General features: G+C 46.8%; 1 protein-coding gene across 1 annotated transcript in view; it reads right to left on the reverse strand.

The window, feature by feature from the left end:
- dcc (DCC netrin 1 receptor) overlaps positions 1-20,331 on the reverse strand; it is a 506,882-nt gene that overhangs the window by 439,695 nt on the left and 46,856 nt on the right. The window contains exons 4-5 of the mRNA XM_037692532.1: positions 14,854-15,008; positions 14,639-14,759 (exon numbers count right to left, since the gene is read on the reverse strand). Coding sequence (XP_037548460.1) covers positions 14,639-14,759; positions 14,854-15,008 — 276 coding nt within the window. The remainder of the gene's footprint in view (positions 1-14,638; positions 14,760-14,853; positions 15,009-20,331) is intronic.

Below are 20,331 nucleotides of genomic sequence, written 5' to 3' on the forward strand. Positions count from 1 at the left end.
TATATATATCTATCTCTATATATCTATATATATATATATATATATATATATATATATATATATATATATATATATATATATTGTTTAATTTGATCATTTTAATAATCTGTATTGTTTTTAATTTACCAGAAACTTCAAAATAAATTCTCACCCTGTATTGAAACCTGTTTCAAGGTCTTACCGCCACTAGCTGGTAAGGTGCATGACGTCAATTGGAACCCCGCCCACTGGAACTGGTACTGAAACTTTAATGGAAACACAACGTGTACCGTACCGAGTTGAACCGTGCTGTACCAGTAGTAAAGGTACTAATGGAAACGGGGCATAACTCTGTGCTCATTTTCACTGCTTCAGTTTTCACAAACTGCTGCTACTGCATTTAAACACACTCAGTGGTTCTGATTCGCTGACTCAGGACAACTGCACCATGTGTGTGTCTGTTGTCACCCTACATGACTAACTGGATTTTAAAACCCAAACACAATCAATGCAGCAACAAGAACAACAAAGAAATAATTTACCAAAAGCCAGCAGCCTGCTCTTCTCTGAGCTCCATCTCTAATCTGATCAGCATAAAGGCAAAAAGAAAACAAACCGGATTGAGACGGCACCGATCGAACAACCGGAGTTCTTAAAAATGGAAACAAGAATCAGACGGATAGGGAACGTGTAAACAAACAAACGTGCACCAAGAAAATATTCCATCTGATGTATGACAGCAGCACCAACTCAGACACGAGCCAGGCTTCCGTTTCGGCAGTGGTCGGTCATGAAATTAATGTTTTATTTTGAAAAGTTAAAGTAAATCTGTGGTTTTTCAAGAGACATTAAATAAATGCTTTTAACAAATTAATTTGTTTCAGCTACATGCTGATTTCCTGTTGCTGCACCTGGAACAATCGGAGAAATTAGATTTTCTGCTAAATACAGGCTGAGCGCTAAGACCGGAAAGAACAGTTGAAATCAGCTGAATAAGCTGAAACTGAGCTGTTACAACTAAAATAATAAGAATGCTAGCTAAAAGCTAAAAGGCCAGCTGAAGACAGCAAGACAGTAGCAGAATGATAACGAAAAGTTAAAAGTAGCAGAATGGTAACAAAATCTAATAGTAGCAGAATGGTAGCTAATAACTAAAAGTAGCAGAATGGTAACTTAAAGCTAAAAGTAGCAGCATGGTAACTAAAAGTTAAAAGTAGCAGCATGGTAACTAAGAGCTAAAAGTAGCAGAATGATAACTAAAAACTACAAGTAGCAACATGGTAATTAAAGATGCAAGCAGCATTGGAGGCCCTCGCAGCAAAGCGCCGTTCCGTCCTTCTGGTGACCGCAGGTGCTCCGGCTAGTCCACTCAGTTGCCATTGCGAACGCTCTTGTGCCAATCCCGCATGTGTTCACCATGGGGTGCATTTCCCGAATCTTTGACATTGCCTTCCATCCAAGTCAGTACTTGTCCAGCTGCAGGTCTTACAAGTATAGGCGAAATCCAACCTTCCAGACAGAAGTTATTGTGACTTGCTGTATTGTGGCAAATGTTTGACGAGCACTTCCTTTATGCTTTTCAACATGTTATGTGTGGTAATCAACAGTTAGTGAACAAATTTTCAGTCTAATATCTTACACAGTGCGACGCTGGAAGAGTCCTCGAATAATCAACAGTTCTATTTCGTATAGGCTTCGCCCTTTAAGGCTGGCGCTAGTGGGTTTTATCCCGTCATGCGAAGCATTGCACTGAAAAATTTGGTCCGCACCCACCTGCTGTGTGGGCCCCACCCGGTCCGTATAAATTACGTTAAGAGTGGGTAATCGCCTCCCATTTTTCTTCAGCAAGCTAATAGCACTGTCAGAAGAACGAAGAAGGAAAGTTGTCTAGCTTGACCAACCTTTGTTAAGACTGCCTGTGGTCCCGCCATGTCAACCTCCTGTCATCCCGGTGAGTTCTCCTCCACGAGGAGAAGCAGACGAGCAGTCTTGTTTCAAGTTAAGTGCCGAGGAGTATTCTCAGTGGCAGATCGATACACGCTGGACGACGCCATCTTGTAATTTTCCTCTTATCGCCGACTCTTGGAGTGAATCGGATATTTCCTCTGGGACAGGCGACGTCAGTAGCAGCCCCCCGCTGCTCATTCCCTCCTGGAGAACGTAGTGTCAGTAGAGGGGGGCTGAGCAAATGCTCACCCCCCACACACCTTGTTTCACATCGGCGACCACACCGCTCCTAGCCGCCAGTGCCCTCCTCTGGAGCTGCCCAGCATAATCCAGGAGGCGGCTGACATGAAGGGACTTTTTCCGTCCCTTTCCTTCCCCGCCCAGATCGGATGATCTAGCGGGAGGGTTTCTGGGCTCCACTCCGGCTCGCCGTCCTGATCCCATCTGGCTTAGTTTTCCCAGCAGTGACGTCCTACTGGGACGAGGCCGCAGCCGGTTCCTGGTAGAATAGGGCCGGTTCTCACATCCGCGCCCATCACCAGAGTGGAGGGGTTTCACCGAGCGGAAATTCCCTCAGTGCCCCACTGGAGCCGAGCCTGACAGAGGCTTTTTCGGAGCAAAGATGTCCAGGTTGGACCAGCGTCCTGCACCTCTGGGTAAGCATAACCAGATGGTGATGTCGCTCTCCAACTGAGCTCACCAGCTTGCGTTCCAGGCAGCCGCAGCGAACAGCACGTTACGCTGTTGGCATACAACGTTCAAGAGGCGGGAGGAGACGTAACGCTCCTTCTGAAAGGCAGCTGACGTCATCCTCAACCGGTGCACTTCTTTGTTGTCTGCCGGTCTCGCATCGCAGCCAGAGGACAAGGTTTCCCAGAGGTCCACCTGGCCCATCACTCCACCTTCCTCTTGGAGGAGTTGCAGAAAGCTTTTTTGTTGGAGGGCCCTCATCAACGAGGGATCATTTTCAAGATGCTCCATGGCCCCGCTTGTCAGATATCCCTGGCATCCGGAAGTTCAGCTTTTCCCGGAGATCGCCAATAGGTGGCACCCTAGGACAACAAACCGCAGAGCTCAGGGGGAGATGACTCAAATGACGGTTTTGCGGAGGATATGTGTGAAGATGACACGAGTGTTTGGAATAAAACATCATTTTATGATGAACGTGTCTATTTTAGCCAGTCTGTCAGCTCGGATGACCTGACAGCGGCTCCGTCACACATCCTCCACACGAATGAGCCGGTGGCCTTTAAAATTATTTTTCAATCACCGTTGCTCCAAACAAGACGAGACGGCCGCATGACACAACAGTCGTAAGCGAATGTGGCCCGCACAACGAGTCTCAGTGGAATAACTCGTTTTTCAGCCCAAGCTGTACACCCCTCACCGAAGCGGTGCCAACGTGCGCTCCCGCGACGCAAGCAATCTTCACCCATAAGGCGCTGTGTTGATGAAGGCGCACACACAGCTTTTCAGCGCTCGCCCGCTCACGTCAACATAAACGTGAGATCGCTGAACGAGCCCAGTAACGTATCTCGCTCTCGGCAGGAGCGACATGCGTCTCACCGCAGTGGTGTCAACACACGCTTCCGCGCGCCGATAGCAGGGGTTACATGTTGCAACTTGCAGCCTGAACCCCTCTGTTCGGAAGAGTTTTTAGAGACGGTCCTGTCATCACCAGACCAGGTCTCATCCCTAAAGGCAGAAGTCCAGGGATTCCCGACGGAGAGGAAAACACAGGTTTTTACTCACATTACTTCCTAGTTCCAAACGGACCGGAGGAACGAGACCGATGTGGACCTGTCAGTTTTTCAACAAGGCGATAGTGGGCATACTTATTGCCCCCCAACTTGGTTCCTGTGTGTTGGGGTTCACCCCAGTGAATGAGAGGGTGGCCTCCCTCTGCCTACGTGTGGGGGGACGGGTTCTGACTGTCGTTTGTGCTTATGCACCAAACGGCAGTTCGGATTATCCACCCTTTCTGGAGTCCTTGGAGGGGGTACTAGAAAGTGCACCTCCTGGGGACTCCCTTGTTCTGCTGGGGGACTTCAATGCTAATGTGGGCAATGACAGTGAGACCTGGAGGGGTGTGGTTGGGAGGAACGGCCCCCCTGATCTGAACCAGAGTGGTGTTCTGTTGTTGGACTTCTGTGCTCGTCATGGATTGTCAATAATGAACACCTTGTTCAGGCATAAGGGTGTCCATATGTACTCTTGGCAACAGGACACCCTAGGCCGCAGTTCGATGATCGACTTTGTCATCGTCTCATCTGATCTGCGACCACATGTCTTGGACACTCGGGTGAAGAGAGGGGCGGAGCTGTCCACTGATCACTACCTGGTGGTGAGTTGGCTCCGATGGTGGGGGAGGATGCCGGTCAGACCTGGCAGACCCAAACGTATTGTGAGGGTTTGCTGGGAACATCTGGCAGAGTCTCCTGTGAGACGGGGTTTTAACTCCCACCTCCGGGAGAACTTTGAACATGTTCCGAGGGAGGTGGGGGACATTGAGTCTGAGTGGACCATGTTTCGTGCCTCTATTGTCGAGGCGGCTTACCAGAGCTGCAGCCACAAGGTTGTTGGTGCCTGTCACGGCGGCAACCCTCGAACCCGATGGTGGACACCGTCGGTGAGGGATGCTGTCAGGCTGAAGAAGGAGTCCTATCGGGCCTTTTTGGCCTGCGGGACCCCGGAAGCAGCTGATGGTTCCCGGCAGTCCAAGCGACATGCGGCTCGGGTGGTCGCTGAGGCAAAAACTCAGGCATGGGAAGAGTTCGGAGAGGCCATGGAGAATGACTTTCACACGGCTTTGAGGCGATTCTGGTCCACCATCCGGCGTCTCAGAGTGGGAAAGCGGTACGCCACCAACACTGTTTATAGTGGGAGTGGTGTGCTGCTGACCTCAACTCGGGATGTTGTGGGTAGGTGGGCGGAACACTTTGAATACCTCCTCAATCCCACCAGCACGTCTTCCACTGAGGAAGTGGAGCCTGGGGACTCTGGGTCGGGCCCTCCAATCTCTGATGCTGAGGTCACCGAGGTGGTTAAAAAGCTCCTCGGTGGCAGGGCCCCAGGGGTGGATGAGATTCGCCCAGATTTCCTTAAGGCTCTGGATGTTGTAGGGTTGTGTTGGCTTACGCGACTCTGCATTATTGCGTGGACATCGGGGGAAGTTCCCCTAGATTGGCAGACCAGGGTGGTGGTCCCCCTATTCAAAAAGGGGGACCGTAGAGTGTGTTCTAACTACAGGGGAATCAAGCTCTTAAGCCTCCCTGGTAAGGTCTACTCGGGGAATCTGGAGAGGAGGGGCCATCGGATAGTTGAACCTCGGATTCAGGAGGAGCAGTGCAGTTTTCTCCCTTGCCGTGGAACACTGGACCAGCTCTACACTCTCAACAGGGTCCTGGAGGGTGCGTGGGAGTTTGCCCAACCGGTCTACATGTGCTTTGTGGACTTGGAGAAGGTGTTGGACCGGGCCCTTTGATATGGGCTGTTAGGTCCCTGTATGACCGGTGTCAGAGCCTGATCTCCATCGCCGGCAGTAAGTCGGGCTTGTTCCGGGTGAGAGTTGGACTCCGCCAAGGTTGCCCTTTGTTACCGATTCTGTTCATAACTTTTATGGACAGAATTTCTAGGCGCAGCCAAGGTGTTGAGAGGATCTGTTTTGGTAGCCTTAGGCTTGCGTCTCTGCTTTTTGCAGATGATGTGGTCTTATTGGCTTCATCAGATCATGATCTACAGCTTTCGCTGGAGCGGTTCGCAGCCGAATGCGATGCGGCCGGGATGAAGATCAGTTCCTCCAAATCCGAGGCCATGGTCTTGAGCCGGAAAAGGGTAGAGTGCCCTCTCCGGGTCAGGGAGGAGGTCCTACCCCAAGTGGAGGAGTTTAAGTATCTTGGGGTCTTGTTCACGAATGAGGGAAAAATGGAGCGTGAGATCGATAGGCGGATATGTGCAGCGTCAGCAGTGAAGCAGGCGCTGTATAGGTCTGTCGTGGTGAAGAGAGAGCTGAGTCAAAACGCAAAGCTCTTAATTTACCGATTGATCTGCGTTCCTACCCTCATCTATGGTCACGAGCTTTGGGTTGTGACCGAAAGAATGAGATCTCGGATCCAAGCGGCCGAAATGAGTTTTCTCCGCAGGGTGTCTGGGCTCTCCCTTAGAGATAGGGTGAGAAGCTCGATCATCCAGGAGGGACTCAGAGTAGAGCCGCTGCTTCTCCACGTCGAGAGGTGCCAGTTGAGGTGGCTTGGGCATCTGTTTAGGATGCCTTCTGGACGCCTCCCTGGTGAGGTGTTCTGGACACGTCCCAACGGAAGGAGGCCCAGAGGAAGACCCAGGACACCCTGGAGAGCCTATGTTTCTCGGCTGGCCTGGGAACGCCTTGGGATTCCCCCAGAAGAGCTGGCCCAAGTGGCTGGGGAGAGGGAAGTCTGGGCCTCCCTACTTGCTGCTACCCCCACGACCCGACCTCGGATAAGCGAAAGAAAATGGATAGATGGATGGACTTCCTGGTTCCAAATAGACCGGAAGAACGAGACCGATGTGGACCTGTCAGTTTTTCAACAAGGCGATAGTGGGCAGACCACTTTACATGTCGGCACAGGCTCAGGTGTTGACGTCACACCTGCTAATTCTGGGGTTCGCCATAAATTGGAAAAGTTTGATTCTCCCGGCCCAGACGATTGTTATCTGGGAGTGGGGCTAAACTCGTTTATTTGTTTATCACAGACGAGAATCGACTCTCTAAGAGTCCAGCTCCGCCACGTAAGATCGGGCAGTGTAATAAAAGATATTTTCTATCATAAAGCTGTTAAGAATGATGGACGCCTCCAGAGATGGTTTGCTCATCAACGCATGGATCTGGTGAAGAGACGGACTATCACTGTTCCTTCCTCCGTGAGAGCAGACCTCCGACACTGGGAAACCCCCTGGTTCTGTCGGAGGGAGCCCCCGTCAACAGAACTACGTCACACGTGTCAGTCTTCATAGACGCGCCGGTGTCAGGTTGAAGGGTGACATGCCTATCTTGAGCTGTAGGGGCACTGTGGCCTTTCTCACAACATCTCATAAAAACGTTCTGGAATGTTACACAGTTCTGAATGTGATTTAACACTTTGCTCCTGTGCTACAGAATCAACATGCTTTGATTCACACAGACAACAAGGTTACTGCTGCTTACATAAACCGGCAGGGGTGTGTGCGCTCAGCCCAAATGTTACACAATGCAAGAAAAGTACTGAGTTGGGCACACCAAAATCTGATCTTCATCTGAGCAGTGTACATCCCTGGTGTTCTGTACAAGAGACAGATGTGATGTCCAGGGGCAGTCCGCGTCACGGGGAGTGGACCCTCCACCTTGATCTGATGGCCCAGACGTGGCAGGAATTTGGCAAAGTGGCCGTGGACCTGTTTGCGACACGAGGAAACGCTCAGTGTCAACTATGGGCTTCACTGACCACACGAGACGAACCACTGCTGGGGGGTGGACGTGTTTGCTCATAGCCCATGGCCTAAAACGCTTCTTTACGCGTTCCGCCCACCTCCTCTGATATTACGGTTTCAGGAGGAGGGATTGACAGCTCTCCTGGTGGCTCCCGACCGCGCGAACGCACCATTGTTCCGGTTCTACGACTCCTGTGATCGGGGCGCCCGTAGAAACTGCAATGGAGGGAGGAAGCTCTCCTCCAGGCAGGAGGAGTGATCAGGAGTTACCCAGAAATAGGCCAGCACCTGTGGGTCTGGCCGCTGAGCAGATCCGCTTAGAGAGGATGGTCTCCCGCAAGATGTAGAGGCCACCTCATGTCCACTAGGTGGCGTGCTGTCTTTTCTGCAACAGCTGATGGACAGAAATTTGGCGTTCAGCATGATGAAAACGTATGCTGCAGCCATCTCTTCCTGTCATGAAGGTTTTTCGGACACAGAACAGTTTTTTAATCATCTGCTGATGAAGCGTTTTGTAAAAGGTGTACAGAGAAAGGTGTAAAGGCCACCTCATGTCTGCTAGGTGGTGTGCTGTCCTTTTTGTAACAGCTGAGGGACAGAAATTTGGCGTTCACCACGATTAAAACGTACGCTGCAGCCATCTCTTCATGTCACAAAGGTTTGGGGACAGAACAGCTTTTAATCATCCGCTGATGAAGCGTTTTTTAAAAGGTGTACAGAGACGCGGGCCTGTTTCACGCCCACATGCTCCACAGTGGGATTTAACGCTGGTCCTGTGGGCCCTGATCAAGCTCCATTTGAGCTACTGAATCAGGTTCCAATTAAATTCTTGTCTCTTAAAACCGCCCTGCTGCTGGCTTTAACATCCGCTAAGAGGGTGAGTGATTTATCTGCCCTCTCTGTCGCTCTGGTATATCTTAGAATTCAGGGTGATGACAGCTCAGCTGATCTAAGACCGAATCCAGCTTTATGCCTAAAATATCACGAGCATTTTTAAATCAAGAGCAATATCGTTGGAGGGGTTTTTCCCCTCCCCCTCACAATCAGAAGAAGCATCTTCCATCTTCTCTGTCCTGTGCGGGTGTTGACGTGTTACATAGCGCGCACAGCTGTAATGCGTCAAACTCAACATTTGTTTGTGCATTATAGAGATGCATTTGCAGGTCGCTCGTTATCCACCCAGCACCTGTCACACTGGCTGTGTGAGGCCATTACTGAAGCCTACAGAGCATCAGATTTAGAGCCGCCTGACAACCTCAGGGCGCAATCGACCAGAGGTATCGCATCTTCGACTGCTTTGCATAATGGTATGACAATGCAGGATATTTGCACTGCGGCCGCGTGGTCAACACCCTGCTCATTTATTCACTTCTATCTACGTGATGTGACGGCTCATTCCATGACACATTCTGTCCTTAGTGTTCCAACAGAATGAATATTTTTGTTTCATGGAACCCCGTTTAACTCACATCTGTCTGCATGCATTACAGTGTGAGATGTTATCAGTCACAAGTTGTGACTGTTATTTTGGTTCTATTGTCATTAATCAGTTCATGACTATTGTTACCAATCAGTTCATTTGATTAATAATCAGCTCACTTGTTATTATTAATCTGTTCATACTGTTCAGCCGTGAACCGGTTGGTTCATGGCTCCTTTCAGCATTTCTCCCCCCGTTGAAACTTTTTGGGGGCGTTCATGCATTCAGAACACATAACTACACAGTACGCGTCTGTGCATGGTACACATAATTACGCAACGCGTAATTACGCACATGGAGAGCTGAGTGACAAGACGTTTTTGGGCAAGCTTCCGCTTCATACGGTGTTCGAATGGACCCAGTGAGGCAAGGACCACATCTGCTTTGCCCTTAACCCACTAGCGACAGCCTTAAAGGGCAAAGCCTATACGAAATAGAACGTTGTTTACATACTGTAACCCCAAATTCCATGAGTATAGGTGTAGCCCTTTAAGCGTCGGGCGTCACTGGCTCCTAAATGGCTGAAGAAAAAGCTATTTGGGAGCCGATTACCCGCTCTTAACGTAATTTATACGGACCGGGTGGGGCCCACACAGCAGGTGGGCGTGAACTAAATTTTTCAGTGCAATGCTTCGCATGACGGGATAAAACCCACTAGCGACAGTCTTAAAGGGCTACGCCTATACTCATAGAATCTGGGGTTACAGTATGTAACCAACATTTTTTTATCTGAGTGGGTGGGGCTTAAGTAATGTCATGACTCAACCTTTTCTAATGTGTCTACAAGTGTTCAATGATGAAGGACAAAAAATCAGGTCTAGATCGGATGATGTATCACTAAGATATAGCTTTTGGAATAATGTAGGGGACGCACTTTTGTCAAATGTTAAACAACAAAAGCAATGTATGTAGAAGTGCGCACTAAGGAAGCAAAATAAATCTGGCGCATATCGGCTGATGTATCACTGAGATATAACTGTTGGAATAATCTAGGGAGCGCACTTGAGTTATATGTTAAACCACCAAATCAATGTGTCTAGAAGTGCTCACTGATGAAGCACAATAATCTGGACAAACAATCTGGATTTATTGGACTCTTTTGGCTTAGCTCAGCAGGTGAGCGGCCCCACCCAAGAACACGGTCACACGCTGGACCTCGTTTTAACACGCGATGTCTCTGTTTCTAATTTGAAAATCGGTGACAATGTTTTTTCAGATCACATGCCTGTATTGTTTGACTTTACCCCCCCTTGTCATACTGCTAAGACGTGCGTTCCTGCACGTACGCGTTCCATTAACCGTTTCACTGCTGCTCGTTTAATGAAGGTTTTAATTCTGAGAGGATCGAACAGTTCCCGGTGTCTCTTACCACTGAGGAGCTAACCTCTCAGTTCAACTCTGCCTGTTTAAATGTTCTGGACCGTGTTGCTCCCCTTAAGACCAGAAAAACGAAACTTAGATCAGAGCCTTGGCTGAATGACGTCACGCGAGCCATTAGGCGGCAGTGTCGCAGAGCTGAACGAAGGTGGAGGAAGGACAGGCTCCAAGTGTCTTTTCAAATGTTAAGGGAGAGTTGGCGTCACTATCAGAAAACCGTTAAAGCTGCCAAATGTAAATTCTTCTCTGATTTAATTGTCTCCAACTCCCACAACCCCCGAGTTCTTTTCTCCACCCTGAACTCAGTTCTACACCTCAGTGAGCCTTCACCTCTGGAAGCCTCAACTGAGCTGTGTGAAAACTTCCTCCATTTCTTTTTAGAAAAAGTGGCAAACACCCGGGCACTCATTTCTCCGCCAGCTCATGATCTGTCCATCCCATCTCAGTGTGTGGCTGTGTTTGACCACTTTGAGCCCATCTCTCTGTCCTCTCTGGAGCAGGTAATGTGCAGCATGAAGCCATCTGGTTCCCCCTTTGATGTGGTCCCCCCTCGACTACTAAAGGAAGTTTTTTCTACCCTGGGTCCTTTTATCCTCGCTATTCTGAATAGCAGTTTATCCTCAGGTGTAGTGCCAAAGACTTTTAAACATGCTGCTGTCCAGCCCCTCCTGAAAAAACCTAACCTTGACCCCTCAGTCATGTCCAACTTCTGGCCTGTCTCCAGACTCCCATTCACCTCTAAACTACTGGAAAAAATTGTGGAGTCTCAGTTGAAACAGTTTTTGGGGGATCACGCTATCCTAGAGTTATTCCAATCTGGCTTCAAATCTCTCCATAGCACTGAAACTGCTCTACTGAAGGTTTTTAATGACATTTTCATATCTACAGACGCAGGTGATTCTGTGCTGCTTGTCCTATTGGACCTTACATCTGCTTTTGACACCATCGACCACAAGATCCTCATTTCTAGACTGGAGCAGTGGGTGGGCATCACAGTGTCAGCCCTTAAATGGTTTGGGTCCTACCTCTCTGACAGAACCTTCTGTGTCAATATCAAAGATTTTAGTTCGGCATCGACAGCGCTCCAGTGGGGGGTACCGCAGGGGTCCATCCTCGGTCCCCTTCTCTTTTCTTTATACCTGCTGCCACTAGGTGCTATCTTCCGCAAACCCAACATACCCTTTCATTTCTACGCCAATGATTGCCAAATTTACTTCCCCCTGAGGCACAGAGGCACACGCTCTATTCAGCCTCTTCTTGACTGCCTGGCTGACATCCGGGACTGGATGGCTTTAAACTTCTTAAGCTTCAATGAGAAGAAGTCTGAGGTCATGCTGTTCCATCCCAGTGGCTCACTCATGAACCATGACATTGACCTTTTCTCTCTAGCCCCGCTAGAGAAACAAAAGGTCACTAATCTGGGGGTGATAATGGACCCGTCCTTAAAACTCAACAGTCACGTAAACATGATGGTCAAATCCTGTTTTTTTCAGCTGAGACGGCTGTCTAAGCTGAAACCTATACTCTCCAAAAAGAACCTTGAGACAGTGATCCACGCCTTCATAACATCTAGGCTTGATTACTGCAATTCACTTCTGTTTGGAATCAGTCAGTCCTCCATTGCTCGTCTACAACTGGTCCAAAATGCTGCAGCCCGATTTTTAACTGGTACAGGCTATAGAGAGCACATCACGCCAGTTTTGGCCTCCCTGCACTGGCTACCCATTCACCTTCGGATCCAATTCAAAATTCTCATGTACGTTTTTAAATCACTGAACAGTTCCGCCTCATCCTATCTCACGGATCTTCTGCAGCCATATGTCCCACCGCGCTCTCTGAGGTCAGCAGACCAGATGCTTCTCTCAGTCCCAGAAACCCATCGTAAGCTCAGAGGTGACAGGGCTTTCTCTGTTGCAGGTCCACGACTGTGGAATGAGTTGCCACTGAGTGTCCGGCAGGCTCCCACACTCTCAGTCTTTAAGTCTCGCTTGAAGACCCACTTCTATTCGCTTGCCTTTAACACGGTGTGATTTGTTTTGGTCCGGTCTGTTCTCTACTCTGTTGGCCTTTTTAGTTAGCTTCTGCTGCTATTTGTATCTGTATTTTTATTTTATGTTTTCCTGTCCGCTGTGCATGTTTGTTTTTCTTTTGTACAGCACTTTGGTTGGCCTTGTTGCTGTTTTAAGTGCTCTATAAATAAATTGGTATGGTATGGTAATAAATCTGGCGCATATCAGATGATGTATCACTGAGATATAACTTGGAATAATCTAGGAGGCGCAGTGGAGTCAAATGTTAAACAACAATACCAATGTGTCTAGACATGCTCACTGATGATGCACCAAAAATCTGGTGCAGATCGAATTATGTATCACTGAGATATAACTGTTGAAATAATCTAGGGGGCGCACTGGAGTCATATGTTAAACCACAATATCAATGTGTATAGAAGTGCTCACTAATGACGCACAATAAATCTGGTACAGATCGGATGACGTAACACTGAGATATAACTATAGGAATTATGTAGTGGGTGCTCTGGAGGCTATTGGCCACTTTTCATGCATTCCTGTTTAAGGGATGGATAATGATTGATCATACTGATTTTGGTGCATCTCGGCTCAAATCTGTGGAATTTAGAGCCAAACGTATGGCGACGGCGTTACGTCTTACTTCACCACGCCACGACACCCACATGCTCCACCCAAAACTGTCAGCATTGGAAAGCAAGTTACACCAACATGTCTTCAGTCACTGGACGCACTATCATGCCGATTACATCACAGGGGTCAGATAGGGACCGTTCAAGGTAAAACTTTTCATTTCCTTTTGTCAGGGGGCGTGGCTTAAGTGATGTCATGATTTGACCATTCATTCTTGCAGGGGACGGGATGTGGATTAATCACTGAAGGGTTGCTGTCTGAGAAAGTATTCGTGTAGGAGCTATTAGCATTTCATTTTTCATGGCAAGCTGTCAAAATTTGAGGTCTGGCCCCGCCCTTTCAGCATGCTCCGAAACGCACCGTTTAGATAACTTTTCGTTCCCCATGCCTTTTGACCAAAATGCCAAGTTTGAAACCGATTGAGTGAAATCCCTAGGAGGAGGTCTCCGCCCAAAAGGTGTGAAAATTGGGACAGCATTCCAAAATGGCCGCCTTCCTGTTTATAGTACAACATTAGTGCCAGAGGGTTTTCTGTGCATCTTGGGGAATTGGACAAATGTACCAAATTTCAAGCTTCTACGACAAACTAAGGTTAATGCAGAGGGTATTTTGAAATTTTCCAGGTGGCGCTCTTGAGCCGTTTCTGTTTCGATTTTTTGCGACACCCTTAAAATGAGTAATTTTTCACCAGTCCTGATGCGTCCGCTAAATTTGGTGAGTTTTGGGATATGTTAAGGCCCCCCATAAGGCCAATTCATTTGACGGAAAAAAATTGTTCGGGCCTAATGAACTGAGTGATTACAATAGGCCTTCACAGCACTTCGCTGCTCGGGCCTAATTAGTAGTTAAATGCAGCAGAATGGTAACTAAAAGCTAAAAGTAGCAGCATGGTAACTAATAGCTAAAAGTAGCAAAATGGCAACTAAAAGTTAAAAGTAGCAGAATGATAACTAAATGCTAAAAGTAGCTGAATGGTAACTAATAGTTAAATGCAGCAGAATGGTAACTAAAAGCTAAAAGTAGCAGCATGGTAAGTAATAGCTAAAAGTAGCAGAATGGTAACTAAACGCTAAAAGTAGCATGATGGTAACTTATAGCTAAATGTAACAGAATGGTAACTAAAAGGTAAAAGTAGCAGAATGATAACTAATACCTAAATGCAGCAGAATGGTAACTAAAAGCTAAAAGTAGCTGAATGTTAACTAAAAGCTAAACGTAACATAATGGTAACTAAAAGTTAAAAGTAGCAGAATGGTAACTGAACGCTAAAAGTAGCAGATTGATAACTAAAAGGTAAAAGTAGCAGAATGGTAACTGAACGCTAAAAGTATCAGAATGATAACTAATAGCTAAATGTAGCAGAATGGCAACTAAAAGTTAAAAGTAGCAAAATGATAAATAATAGCTAAATGTAGCAGAATGATAACTAAAAGCTAAACATGGCAAAATGATAGCTAAAAGCTAAAAGTAGCAAAATGTTTACAAAAGGCTAAAAGTAGCAGAACAGAAGCTATATTAAGTTAGACTAAATACGACAAGCTAAAGTTAAAATCAGCAGAATAGTAGCTAAAGGTAGGACCACACCTTCATTCACAGCATAAATAGCAAATATTTCTTATTTGTTTTATGTTTGGCAGATTAAACTCTAGACAGAGTGGTCAGAACTCAAAGCAGAACATTCTGAGTGAAACATTAATAATGAAAACAAAAATTCATCGTGATGTAGGCGACCGTGCAGATTTCCTACCTGGTTCCCGTAGCAACAGTTGAGCCATGGCCTGTGAGCTGCCGGCAGAGTTCTCAGCGACGCACTGATAAAAGCCTTCATCCGACTTGACCAAACCCAGAATCTGCAGGTTGGTGCCGTCCTGAGGGACAACAGAGAAGGTTTCACCCTGTGACTGTTTTAACCGTAAACTTAAGTGCTTCCTGTTAGGAAAGCACAATTTCCTGTTCGCTCACCACCATTTGAAAGTAGTCGCTGGGGATGACCTCCTCCCCGTTCTTCATCCAGCGGACTGTGGGTGGCGGGTTTCCTGTCACGGCGCACTCCAGCTCGATGTCGGTGGACTCGTAGGCGTGTGTGTTGGTCGGGTAGTTCAGGAACTGAGGAGGAACTACAGAAACAACAAGCATCACATTGTTGACACATTAGCTGGCTTCTCATTCGGTTGATAAACTAATTAAAACAATTAAAAAGTCACTTATCAATCAAAGCAAGGAGCTAAATGTGTTTGATCCTCTTATTGTCCCCTGGTCATTACACAGTCATTCCCTGACGGCCGGCTGCTGATTATTTGGACATTTTCAGGCTTTTAATGAAAAGTTGCTTCTATTTTCAGTCTTTGCTATTAGTGCAGCTAATGTTGTTGAAAAATGACCCCTTAATGCAAACAGCACACTTAATGTTTTCAGCTTTAATGGACCTGGTTTCTTTAAAACTGGAGTGGTCCCCAAAGAGAAATTATGTTCCTGTAGAACAGACACAGTTATGGGAAAACAATGTCCAGCTTTGTTGAGTTTCCAGAGTTTAACACAGACACCAGCAACTTGGAGAACCAGCAAGTACTTTTCTGTTTGTCTCTCGTTGTTGTGGAGGAATGTTAGCCCACTCTTCTTTCCAATTGTTGCTTCAGTTCATTGAGATTTCAGCTCAGATCTCTGAAGGTCCAGCAGCATCCATATCACTCCGCTACTTTTAGCTTTTAGTGGATATTCTGTTACATTAGTAGCTTAAAAGGTAAAATGAGCAAGTTCAAGTATCTTTATTATCCCCGAGGGGCAATTAGTTTCACAGTCAGTAGATGTGTACATATACACACACATGCACATACACACACATACACATATACACATATATACATATGCATACATATATGCAATCTCCTCTGTGGTCCACACTGCACTCAACCACCTGGAGCAGAAAAACTCTTACGTCCGTATGCTCTTTGTGGACTTCACATCCGCCTTCAACACCATGATCCCCCAAACCCTGATGGACAAACTATCCACACTAGGACTAAGCCCCTCCATCTGCAACTGGGTACTAGACTTTTTAACAAACAGACCACAGTTAGTGAGGATCCACAACCTCTCCTCCTCCACCATAACCCTCAGCACTGGCTCTCCTCAGGGATGTGTGTTGAGCCCCCTTCTGTTTACTCTGCTCACATATGATTGTGCAGCTACCCATCCAGGCTGTCACATTGTAAAGTTTGCAGATGATACAGCGGTGGTGGGATGCATCACAAACAATGATGAGTCCAGCTACAGGCAAGAGGTGGAACACCTGGAGAGCTGGTGCAGAGAGAATAACCTTCACATCAATGTGAAGAAGACAAAGGAGATGATTGTGGACTTCAGAAGGAACAAAAACACCTACACCCCCCTGAACATAAGAGGATCTGCGGTGGAAGTGGTCTCCAGCTACAAGTACTTGGGTGTACACATGAATGACAACCTCAGCTGGAGCAACAACACCACCAGCCTGATCAAGAAAGCTCATCAGAGACTCTACTTCCTCAGACGGCTGAGGCGAGCTGGTCTGGGAAGCTCAGTCCTCACCTCCTTCTACAGGTGTGCAGTGGAGAGCATCCTGTGCTCGAGCATCAATGTGTGGCATGGAGGCTGCACAGCTGCAGAAAGAAAAGCTTTGCAGAGAGTGGTGAAGGCTGCACAGAAATCTGTTGGAATCAGTCTCCCCACCATCACAGACATCTACACCTCCAGATGCAGGAAGAGGGCCACCTGCATCATGAAGGACCCCACCCACCCAGCACACACACTTTTTGCCCCACTCCCCTCAGGAAGGAGGTTAAGGAGCATTACGTGTAGAACCACTAGACTGAGGAACAGCTTCTACCCTGAGGCTGTTAGACTCATGAATCTCTAACTAGAATAATCACTGTGAAAAACCATATCATGTTGCTGCTGATCTGTTTCATGTTGCTGCTGATCTGTTTCAATGTTGATGTGTTCATGCGTGCACATCTGCTCACAGACTCATGTTCATGTTTGTGGTGATGTTCAATGTTTTATGTTATGAGTGCTTAGTGTATATTTAGTTGATGTTTTTCTTAGTTCATATCTTAGATGTTATTACTGTTTTTCTTATACATTTTATTGTTGGATGTAACTGGGACCCTGTGTACATAATTTCGCTCCACCACATGTACCACATGAGGTGCGAATGACAATAAAGAAACTCTGACTCTGACTCTGACTCTGACTCTGATATGAGGACACAGATTGTAGTGTAAAGCGCTTTGAGTATCTTGAAATAAGATAGAAAGGCACTATATAAGTACAGTCCATTTACCATTTACCATTTTATGTATGTGAATGTTTCTGTAAAGTGCCCTGAGACAACTCTGTTGTGATTTGGCGCTATATAAATAAACTGAATTGAATTGAATTGAATATATACCAGCGAGACTTTAAAAAGGCAGGAACAGCAATTCACGAGTTCTGCATTACTCAAACTGTGGCCTTGACGCCGGACTTATGTCAACTCCTCCTAGAATGTTTTGAAAACAACAAAGATGCTTTGACTGTTTCCTCACCACTCCCTTTCCCAAGGCCATGGATATGTGACAGAGCCTCAACCGAGCTGATGATGAATGACACCTCTTATCTGGACAATGGCTGAGAGGGGGGCTCTGGACTATGCTACGACTTTCCCTTAAAAATTCAATGTCTTCACCGGCCTATATGTACATGTATAACGTCTATTTATGTTGCTTTGCTGTGGTAGGTTTATTTGATGCCTCAATTTGTGCCCTGTCTAGGACACGGCATGAGAGATCTTTTTTTTTATACGTCTCTCCTCATGTTTTATTCCCTTTTCTCGTCTAAGTAAAATATTTTTCTGAATAAGAATAAGAAGGCCACGTTATTTATAGCCACAGCTTTGTGCGCTCCGTCCATCTTTCAGACGACTGTACGTACATATTCGTGTTGTATCTCAGTGCAATGCCAATAAAGTTTATTCTGATTCTGACAAGGGAAAACAGCTTTTACTCATAAAGGAAAAAGCTACGTCTGGCAGCGGTTACCACAGGGATACAAAAACTCTCCGAATATATTTCAGTCAGATGTAATGGATGTGCTTAAAGACCTAGGCGCCACAATTTACATCGACAATGTGTTTATCGCAGATGACACCGAAGAGGGACATTTGGAAAGACTGACACAGGTGGTGCAGAGAGTAACAGAAGCAGGGCTGAAATTGAACTTGAAATTGAACAGTAGGCTGAGACGAGCTGGTCTGGGAAGCTCAGTCCTCACCTCCTTCTACAGGTGTGCAGTGGAGAGCATCCTGTGCTCCAGCATCAACGTGTGGCATGGAGGCTGCACAGCTGCAGAAAGAAAAGCTTTGCAGAGAGAGGTGAAGGCTGCACAGAAGACTGTCGGAGTCAGCCTCCCCACCATCACAGACATTTACACCTCTAGATGCAGGAAGAGGGCTACCTGCATCATGAAGGACCTCACTCACCCAGCACACACACTTTTTGCCCCACTCCCACCAGGAAGGAGATTGAGGAGCATTAAGTGTAGAACCACTAGACTGAGGAACAGCTTCTACCCTGAGGCTGTTAGACTCATGAATCTCTAACTAGAATAATCACTGTGAAAAACCACATCATGTTGCTGCTGACTTGTGGAAGAAAATAGCTGAACTAAGGCTGAATCTACAGTTAAAGATTGTTTTTGTCGGGATCGAGAAGTGGGACAGAACCTCCCAGGGGCGGAGGGTCCCAGAAGAGTACGTAGTTCAGGTGGTACGGAGCGTGCATGAGGCCTTAGGACATGCAGGCGTATTGCCTACACGTAAGGAATTGGAGAATCATGAACTCTGGTTTCCCTTAAAGCAAGTCCACAAGGTGCTACAGGACTACAAAGTATGTAGTCAATACAACGCAGGACGGCGAGGACACCGAGTGGATGGGCAGACTATTAAGAGTACTACACCATGGTGTTCTGTGTGCATGGATGTTGCCGGACCCATGCGAGTCTCTGGAAAGAGGGGAGAAAAATACCTTATAGTGCTAGTGGACTCAATGTCAGAGTACGTGGTAGTAAAACCAGCAAGGAAAGCTAACAGGAACAGTGTGGTTAGCATGCCGGAGCAAGTTTGTGGGTCATTGGGTGTGCCAAAAGAGCTGAGAACTGATAATGGAACACATTTCTGCAATGTACAAGTTGATCACTGGTGCCGGACTTTTGGGGTGATGCGTGTTTACTCACCACCCTACACACCACAAGCCAACGGAGCTGCCAAAAAAACCATAGGTTTAGTCAAAAATTGGATAGTTAAAAATGCTAACACCAAAGAATGGAACACTAAAACTGTGGAGATAGGGCAAGCATTGAAAGACAGGCGTCAAGTTAGTAGGCCCTCCCCTGAGAAGGAGCTTAACCAACGACACCACTCAGGAAACTGGGCGGGGCTCTAGGGATAAAGAGGAACAGCCAAATCTTGACGTCTCATTCAAGGTGGGGCAGAAGGTGTGGATCAAGACACAGGATCACACATTGACAGCTACAGTAAAGCCAAAATACGGCACCACAGACAGAGTGAATAAGATATTCGATAAAAGCACAGTTGAACTCGAAAAGAAAGGGATCCAAGGAATAGAGCAACTGACACCAATTCTTTGCTGAGTTAAAACCAGAAACCGGATTATGGCCAGTGAACCAAGCACTGTGCTCCCCTACATCAGAATGGCCACTGTATATGGGGAAGTCGTATTACGAAGGACAACTGCAAGGCTTTGGGCAGGTAGGGCTCTGAAGACATTGGAGTATGCTAAAAATGGATACCTGTCAACAGAAAATGAGGCAATCAAGTGGAGTGAATTACAGAACAGCTGTGTAATTTGCTTGAAACCCAGTGGACTGGAAGGCCACTGGGAAGGACAAGGAAGGAGAAAACATCTTAAAGCTACATCAAGTAAGCTTGATGTCCGAGACATGGAAGTAAAGCCTGTGAAAGTAATGGATGCATTTATCTGTGGAGAATGTAGGATTGCTACTCTACCACAGATAACCATCATCACACAGTGGGAATGGTATGGGAGAGGCCCAAAGGAATGTAATTGTGAATGGGATGGGACCGCTGTCAAATACTGTGGATACTGCACGATTCAAATGCAAGATGGATGACTACTCCACTCAAAAAGAGCCAAGGGTTGGCAAATAAGAAGGTATTATGATTCCCTAAAATCCTTCAAAACTCAATTAGACGAGAAGAAGTTGAAACCCCTAAGAGGACCCCGGTCGTCCGAAGGTATAACGTAGAACCAAATGTAAAACCTACCGCACCGCCTTTGTATCCTGGGGTAGGTGGAGCAGGTGAAGGGATGACCACTGCGAGAGAACAGATGTGCTGGAATCCTCGAGATTTGCTCGAACAGTCAGTGCAGCAGTCCTGGCCTTATA

The sequence above is a fragment of the Nematolebias whitei genome, chromosome 18 (assembly GCF_014905685.2).
Source record: "Nematolebias whitei isolate Nwh7 chromosome 18, NemWhi1, whole genome shotgun sequence".
NCBI lineage: Eukaryota > Metazoa > Chordata > Actinopteri > Cyprinodontiformes > Rivulidae > Nematolebias > Nematolebias whitei.